The 9,090-nt window shown below is 39.9% G+C and overlaps 1 protein-coding gene across 1 annotated transcript; it reads left to right on the forward strand.

Annotated features, from left to right (window-relative positions):
- Window positions 1-576: 576 nt before the first annotated feature.
- Window positions 577-6,794, forward strand: LOC105663605 (sperm-tail PG-rich repeat-containing protein 2). Its single transcript, XM_076542248.1, has 11 exons — window positions 577-1,018; window positions 1,072-1,194; window positions 1,256-1,401; window positions 1,455-1,610; window positions 1,843-2,064; window positions 2,131-2,244; window positions 2,474-2,618; window positions 2,694-2,914; window positions 5,366-5,513; window positions 5,569-5,684; window positions 6,534-6,794. The coding sequence occupies exons 1-11, from the start codon at window positions 907-909 to the stop codon at window positions 6,705-6,707; spliced, it is 1,677 nt and encodes a 558-aa protein (XP_076398363.1). The 5' UTR covers window positions 577-906; the 3' UTR covers window positions 6,708-6,794.
- Window positions 6,795-9,090: the final 2,296 nt, after the last annotated feature.

Below are 9,090 nucleotides of genomic sequence, written 5' to 3' on the forward strand. Positions count from 1 at the left end.
AGTTATATTTAAAATAAGCGTAGGGTTGCTTAAAAAAATAGAGGTTCGCGCCATCACAAATCCTAATACGCGTCCGATACGCACTTAGAATATTCTTCCATGCATATTAAACTACACTGATTGCACGTGATGATATGCAAGGATACATTTGACAGATCGGCCTTCGATATTAAGCAACTTACTTTGTTGACGCGCTTAGAACAATCAGGGAAGCTTGTTCTTGAAACAGAAAGAAGTTGCTCCAAAAAAGTAACTCATACATTTCGATTCTGAACGACTGAACTTGTTAAACTTTTGGCAACAAGAGGCAAGAGAACCAATTATATTCGAACTTTATATTCAGAACACAATTACTGTTGTGATTTAACACTTGAAAAATATATGAAAGACAACAGTTTCTTGTAAAGTAATTTATTTAAAGAGTTGGAAGCGTTCTCATAAATGTTTCAAAACTTTTATGTTCGCGCCAGCTGCCTGGAGTACCGCTACCGCCATTTGGCGGAGAATGTTGGAAACAGTAAACTAAAAAATTGTGCACAAATATCATACAAATTTTGCAAATAAGCTCCTTTTTTCAAAAGGAAACATCATATAATAAATATACAGCATATTAATTAATAAAATCGATGTTAATTGAGTTTTTATAAAAATTGAACAAGTGGCGCCATCTCTCCGGCGAACAGGGTGAACTACACACTTTTGAAACACTACTTTCGTTAGTTTCCAACTTCCGCCGCTAGATGGCGCCATCTGTTCCATTTTAAAAATCCAATGTTAACAAAGCTGTCTAGAAAATGTAAATTTTAAATACCACATTGCTTTTGTTATTTATCTTAATTCAAGTGTAATCGTACTTCTTAGGTTATTTTCATTTGTGTCCTACTTTTATTAAACACAATTTCAAAAATGGCATACGATACAGTAGAAAGGTTTCAAAAATTGATCACCCAAACTCCTGCTGACGTTGGTCCAGGAACTTACGACGTAGCAGATGTATCTTGCCCTCAAAGACACCTTGGTACACCTGCCGATCTATCGTATTTCAAGTATAATAAAAAGATTAATTTACAGCCGAATTTCATCCCTTTCTGAGTGGAACAAAGAGACAGACGCTTACTGTGTCTAAATATGCGATGGAAGTACCTGGACCGGGGACATATTGCATAAAAGAACCACAGAAACACATTCCAGAAAGTAGTTCCTAAATACCTTAAAAACAGAATCTAATTGTAACGAAGCAAATAATTATAGGGAGGCGTCAGTATCGATTTCACCGAAGCCAGGTTTAAGGCGAAGGTGCATCAGGGACCAGGTCCGACCGATTACAAAGTGAAAGAAGATGCGTTAAAGTGTAATAAGAAAAGAACTCATCCGGGAACTTGGAGAGGACCAGCCGGAAAAGTAACAAGTTCATTCAATTTTTCGATCATGTAATAATCTTTTAACTTGTATAGTTATGGTTAACTCGTCCACCCCGTTCGATTCTTCCTGCGCCCATCTCAGTTCCTGACAAACGCTACACGGGTTACCACATCGACGAGTATGGTGTCTTCAAGAAAAATCCTCCCCTTAAACACGAGCCGACTGTCTTCTACAACGTTCCTCGAGAAGTATTCAATTCTCACGCTAATAATTTTATGACGATGATGTTCTCCAGTCATTTACATATTTTAAATGAGGACCGTAGATTAATTTCTCTTGGCTACCATTTGTATCAGTACTTTTAATCATTTTAAATAAGCAGTCAGGTAATGAATAAAATAAATCAAGCTACCAATAAAATATCAGACGTCGAACTTGCACGTTCAAATTGTTACGAGACACCTAATATAAAATTCTCAGGAGACAAATATGACAACATCGCTGTACAAAGGCAACTTCTGGAGCAGAAAGACAGGTAGAACTAGTCCACGAATCAGTTCAACCCCAGGTCCCGGAGATTATGAGCACAAAAAGATAAAAACAGCTGCCGAGTTGCAGAACGAAAAAATAAGGGAAGCTAAAAGGATGTCGTCTAAGCAGTTACGTTTTCTCGACGTCATGCAAAGGAGGATAATTCGCGAGGTACCAATTTGTTAGGGATTCATTAGGCAGCGTTAATTGAAGATACTCAGAGAGTACATTTGGTAGAACCTTCCAGCCCCTAACAGTTATCACGTGAAGGGCTCGTTCGACAGGTTTCTCAAGAATTGCAAATGCGACCCTTACGCCGTGGAACCACCCCCCTTTGCACACACTGCGAAGGTAAACTTATGAATAAATTCAGACAGTGCGTTTGAATAATTCGCTTTAATAATTTGACACCGTGAATAGTGGTAGCGAAATATTTGACGGTAAAAGAAAAATGTTTGTCAAATATTCTTGTTTAAATATCAATTGTGTTATGATTGAAATCATCTATGTATGATCGTGGATCTTGGTAGAATTTTTCTTGACTAATTTCTTGCGAATTGATTTTTATAAATTGTTTTAGAGATTCGACGGTAAGGAATCTGACATACCAGGTCCAGGAACATATGATCCTAAGAATCAAACAAAATGTATAGCTTCAAATTTTCTTGCTCCATTTGGCACTTATGCCAGTCGTTTCAAGAAGGTGTTAGAAAATGATGAACCAAGTACTAAATCAAAAATGTTTACTTTACTGTAAATTCGAAATGTTGGCATATTATCCAGCAAGCTTTTCATTCCAGGTCCATGCGATTACCATTCGAGCGTCGGCAACTTAGCGTACGAGTCGCAGAAGCGTTACAAGTACAGCTACTTAAAACCACCATCCATATTTTTCAATCAATTCTCGATGGTGGAAGAAGATCACTATGTTCCGAATTTTGTAGAAACGAGTGAAACGAAGAAGCATGCGGTGTACCATGCTGCTTTTAAATGTAAAACGGAGAGATTCCCCACAATTGAGGTATATTGAACCCACTTATTAGTTACTATAATATATTTTTCAAATATTCCACTTTATAATAATCGCTAATTGTAAGAACTCGATCGATACATGATGAGAGATCTTTTCTTCGAGCAACGTAAGGTTACGCACAGATGTCGCTACGCGTAGAATCTTAATTTAAAGGCAGTATTACCAAATTTTTAGTAGCAAATAATATTAGGATATAAGGATCTAGTTTTGTATTTTAGAAGTTTTTGATCGCATAAGGTTGTGATGTAAAACATAAGGATTCTTTTTTATTTTTATCTTGTTCTTTTAGTATACCATTTGCTCTAGGATTTAAGAGTGTTATTTGTTGTATGTTGTATATTTTATATATAGTTATGTACTTAGACATTTAAGAGAGAATGTCTATATGGACTTATGGGCCAGCTGTGGCCTCACGTCCTTTGTAATTTTTTAATAAAAAAAAAAAAAAAGAATAATTAGCTGAGAGTGTCCGTCGAATGGGCATTCGTGTGCAGGGTTTGTAGCGAGGTGCTAAGTCGTAGAAATTAAAAATTTTCAAGTCTGATATGCAAAGATGTGCGAATTTGAATGCATAGAAATTTGTAAATTCAGGGATGTAAAGATTTTGAGGTGCAAGAATTTAGGGGTGCGAGAATTCAATTGTACAAGAAGTAATTGATTTTTAATAGCATTCATAATATAGGTCTTAATTTACCAAAGCAACAGTTCTTTAACATATCCCATAATCAAAATAGACATCCTAATAAAAAGGACTCTTCATATAATCGAATTACCCTCGAATCATATACTGTCTCGTATAAAATCTCCAAGTGTCCGATCAGTTCCGACAATTAAGCGATTTCCGTCTCGATAATCCGATCGGCCGAGACAACGTCGTTCGATTCAGAAACGAAATGCAAACGTCGATGTTCGCGACGATCCACGTTTCGCGTACGAGGGTGATAGTAGACACCAGGGCCAGGGATTGGCTCGAATTTCCGGCTCAACGATCCGGAAGTGATTTCTCCGGGCTACGTCGGTCACGCGTCTCTACCGTGGAAATGACCTGCAGAGTATGGCGGCACGTCATTTCCGGCGCTGTCGAGTTACGACGTTTCCCTACGTTATGTAAATACCACCGAATTTTCACGACGTCGTCCTTGCACGTCGTTCTTATCCAGTGGATGTAAGAATTCGCGACGACGTCTTCTTCCGGCTTTTTATTGTCCTGTCGCGATAATTCTGTCCGAGGAAACGGGACGGATACGAGTTCCAATGGGATGAAAATAAAAATTCACAGAATGGAAGTTGTAACTTCTACGAGGAATATCCTCGTTAAAGTTCATTTGAAGCTAACTTCGAGGAAAAGAAGAACCGAGCTTGTCGCCGTTTAAGTTTGATAATAAAGACGCGAATCTCCTTTTAACTGATAGAATTCTTAAGCGTCTACAATCTCGTAACGACGTCCACAAAACACCGCGAGCCAATTTCCGCACCGAAGAATCATCCTCAAAAACGTTTAATGAAATCTCCGCGTGTCCCGTGAAACGAATTTCCACGACTCGATCAAAAGACGAATTTCACAGAAGGATTCTTTTCAGAAACCTCGAAGAACATTCGAGCGAACATGATCGTTGCGACTGTTTCAGCCTGGCCTATCTCTAGTTGCACCGATAGCGCGAATCCGCTTCGACGGTCTCTCGATTAACGAGCAAATTGGATCCTGGCGCTGAACCGCCCCAGGTACAGATGCATCGCTTCGAACCGCTGCCATTAATTTCGTCCTGGCCACTCCTGATTACCTTGCGTTTCAGGATTACCTGGCTCCGTCGTCTTTCCGGAAAGAATCCTTATAGATACCGTCTGACCACGGACTTACCCTTACTACTTGCTGCAACCTTCAACGATCTCATTAAACCAATCACCTGATCCTGGTTAAACATTTTCAATCTCTGCTACTCGAACTGAGTCAGCGAGAGGACAAATCCCTTCTGTTGGGTTTACATTGATTAAAGCCTCCTTAATGAAATCGGAAGATTAGTCTTTTTTCTTAGGAATGGATCTTGAGATGTGCTTTCGGATAGTTGGTGTTTCTGTTAAGGTAGCTTGTAGAAAGGTATCAATTCGTAGGGTGTTTTGAATTCTTTATATAGAATGATGATAGGAATCTACTATTACACTATCTATGACTGAATTTCTCTATCAAGAAATATATACTTGTTTAAGATATACTTATTCCCCGACCCGGTTCATATTCTTTATCATAGAATATTGCTTTATCCTGCAATAACTGCACGAACCACCCTTATTTCTAAACGTCCCTGTATTCCAAAAAGTGTACACAGCTGTATCGATGAAGATCGAGCGACCAGCTCGCGTATAAATCTAATCGACGCGGATCAATGGACCGCCTCTTCCTGGTTTCAAAAACTTCGTACCCTTGTTATTCAATATTTATAGGTGGACGTTCCCGATCCGGGTGCTTACGAGGTCTTAACGGCTTTCAAGGCAAATCGTGATCGATGCGATGTCCTCCGTCGACGAGCACCCTTCGGTTCTCGAGTCAGCCGATTGCCAAGGACGCAGGACGACAAGCACCCTACGCCTGGTAAGTTCATCTAAATCTCCCAGTCTTATGATTTTAACTATCGATTTATTATCAGATCCCACTTCTTACGAGATGGCTGGAGACATTTCGATGAACGTGAAAGGTGGCTTGATGTTTCTTCCCAGCAGTATCGATGAGGCTAAACCTGGACCTGGTCCGACGCATTACTGTGTAAGTTCTTAATATTTTTTTATTTTGGTGTAATTGTTACAATCTTTTTCGCGAATGAAAATTTTTAACGATAGCTAGTTGAAGGATTTCAAGTTTGTTCCAAACATATTGGATAATAATGTACGCTTAGGGTATAAATTAATTTTGACATTTTTGTAAGAAATAGCATATTTCTAACCTAGATATTGTTGCAAGAGAGAATGAATTTTTCTTGGACATATATCTCTCGTATCCGAACGTCCACACTTCGGAGGGTGTTCGAAGCGAAGGGGTCAATGTAGCGTGAAAAGGGAAACACGAGGATTTCTGGGACGTCGTTTCGCTCAGGATGAAACGAAAATCGAACTGGTTGTCGTTGTATTTTCACGTTGAAATTTCTATTCTGTTCGGTCTGTACACGTGCACGGTATTTACTTTGTTGTCACGGGCCAGGATATTGCGTGCTCGCGGGAATAATACCGGATACTTCAGATGGTGATGTATGAGCCACGTTACGAGAGATGGTTAGATGGGCCGGCAGTTCGTATTACCTCTGTCCAACTCTCTCGTTTCGTTGCTGTCCGTGCACGAAGTGGCTTCGTAAATAGTCCGAATTGAAACAGAAGTCTCTTTCCCTTCTTTCATCCTGTTTCGCGAAACGAACGTGTCAGGAAAACGGAAGCGACGTGCATATAAATTTCGAAACGTTTTTCTTTCAAATTACTTTGGGCACGGAGTCAGACAGTCTACTGAATCGAGATTCCATGTTTATTTCATGCTTTCTTTTGCCTTGTCACTGGACAAATTAATATTGTTTCTATCAACATAGGTTATGATAGAAAGAAGATGCGAAGTATTTTTCATTTGCAGATCCACCCTTATCACGCGTCTTCTATGCTGAAGAAATCATTCAACGTCAAGCTAGGAAAACCGAAAGTGATTAAAGAAATGATAGAGAAGGAGAAACCTAGAAAAGCACGGTGTCCTTGTACAAGGAAGACACTTCGTTGGTTCACAAAGTACGATCAAACAGTTTGTATTTAACTCGAAATTTTATACTGTAAACAATTTTTAATTTTATTCATTTTGTTACCGCTTCTATATTTTGAACAATGAATTTGAACTTTCTAACTTTTCCTCGTATTTATTCGAAAGAAGCGCATTATCTCCGTCACTTAATTTTCTGTGAAGATGTACGGCACAAAATTCGATGCTTCAATTCAGAGATCTACTAATTATAGTTCAAAGTCTCTCTTCGAACGTGTCGCGAATGGAGGGAAAAACGAGTATCAGCAATGACAATTCCGTAAACGCTCCTCCCTCGTGGTCTGTTCATTAACACGCCATTATTATTCGCGTCGACTGTCGATGACAAGTTGCCAACTCGTCGAGCACGAATTTCCAAGCGAGTGTAATCGTTCGCGTTTAAATTTCCACGAACGTAGATCAAACACAGTGTGTCTCTCTGAGTCCCCGAAGATTTTCAACCTGAAGTGCGTTTCAGCGACTGGATGTGAAGTTCAGGTTGCATGAACGAGAATTTCGGTCGTTGTATCGCGCCGGCTTTTATAAATCATTGGCTCGTCGCGTAAATTATTCGACGACATTGTAAAAACGCTGATCGGCACTCCGGCGAATTCATTCGATTACCATGTATAATACAATCATTCGGCACACGGGCAAAAGGAAAATCGATGCGGGATTATGTGACGAGAACGAGTCCGAATCTGACGGAAGCAACGTCGACGTGTTCATCGACTCGTGGCACGAGTGCCCGAAGAGAATGGGTGCGCTCGTCGAAATCGGTATTACGCCATGTTGCTGAAATATGTCACGCGATATTTTTGCGCGCGACCATTTTGGCTTCTGGTTAAGCACGGATGAGAACGCGCGATGTTGTAGCGATATTGTATATAAATCGCATTAAATTTAGCAAATATTGTAGCGAATTTTGCACCATTCTGCGGTGAATCAATAATACCTCTCGCAACGTTCGACTCGAGAAAAAAGACTTTCCGTAGCGGTAAATTCAGAGCCCCGTTTCTTCGTTTACGATTCGCGTCTACGTGAAAGAGCTTGCAAGTTCACGCCAGTTCTGTTTTGCTCGTCCGCCATCGTTGCTGGGTAATAAATACTTTAATTGCGAGAGGATGCTTCTCCTTTTATCTCCGCGAACCCCCTTCGGCGAAAAAAATCCTTCGAGGGTATTTAAAGTCTCTCTGTTACTTTCGTAATTACTCTTCGTTTCGCTCGGCACGACGGGAGCTAGAAAGAAAACACAAATAAAAGCGAAAACCGAGTACTACCGCGGTTATAGCGTTTTCCTTTCTCCGTAAGACGAGGATATTTATGCATCGCTGTTCTCACTGACGTACGCAATCTTCAGTAACGTGTAAAAAGTCTGCAACGTTTTGACCCTTCAACGTCTATTTGCGTTCCTTCAGACGCTGAAACATCATTTATGCATCGACTAGCAGTGTTCGTTTTGAAATCCCGCTGCAGTTTGCTTCTGCATTGACGTTTATTTTAGTCATCTGCTGGAATGAATAATGCAGTTTGTTCTTTATAAAAGTACGGGATATCAATTTCGAGAAACTGTCTCGCGTCTCCAGATATTTATGGTCGCAGATTTTCATTAATTATGCATATACGCGTTACCTGCATATGACGGTGAAGTGATTGACGTAACCGTGATTAAATTATACGAATGTATTTTAGGTGGAAACTTTATCGGATATCGCGAAGTGACAAGAATTTATAGACAAAATTGGAGCATTTCGTTGAACTGTTAATGCCATAATAAAGTAGGGCATTTAACAATAGAATGACGCGATGGAATTAAAACAGTTCTTAAGTGAAAAATGTATAAGTCTAGAAATATAAAAGTATTTTTCACATCGCTTGTACTATAATCATATTTCGCGAGTACAATGGCCCATTAGCTTATTAAGACGTGCACAGTTCATACGATACATTCTCGTTCAATTGTCAGCTCGTATTTCTGAGAAACCACTACAAACTCTTAAGAAAAGTACGATGCCCGAACGACCCAGAACAAAGACATCGCTTAAATAATTTATTATCGGTAATATTAATATAAAAAACGATAAGTCCAGCTGGGAACATTAACAGTCTCTAATTTCCTCGTATAATCGCGGTACTCGGCTTGTCACCGGGTCTTGGAAGCAATTCCGTAGATTCTTGCCAGGGAGGAATGCTTTGATCGTCGCTTCTGAACGTCACTCTAACGAGGGACGGCGAGTTAACCGCGGATTTTCCCGTTACTATAGCTTTCTCTGGTCGCTTTGAAACACCTTCCTCCGACACAGTCGAAACGACATTTGTCAAACGGTCCGAGCTTCATCGTGTCTCCTAGACAGACGTATCGCGACGCAGTTCGCAGCTCGAATATTCCGGACGCGCCATT

Source organism: Megachile rotundata, chromosome 2 (assembly GCF_050947335.1).
Source record: "Megachile rotundata isolate GNS110a chromosome 2, iyMegRotu1, whole genome shotgun sequence".
In the NCBI taxonomy this organism is placed as follows: domain Eukaryota; kingdom Metazoa; phylum Arthropoda; class Insecta; order Hymenoptera; family Megachilidae; genus Megachile; species Megachile rotundata.

Coding starts and splice junctions, on each gene's coding strand:
- LOC105663605 (XM_076542248.1), top strand. CDS start 907: ATGGCATACGATACAGTAGAAAGGTTTCAAAAATTGATCACCCAAACT. Junction 1,402..1,454: donor GGAGAGGACCAGCCGGAAAA/GTAACAAGTTCA, acceptor TAACTTGTATAG/TTATGGTTAACTCGTCCACC. Junction 2,245..2,473: donor CCTTTGCACACACTGCGAAG/GTAAACTTATGA, acceptor AAATTGTTTTAG/AGATTCGACGGTAAGGAATC.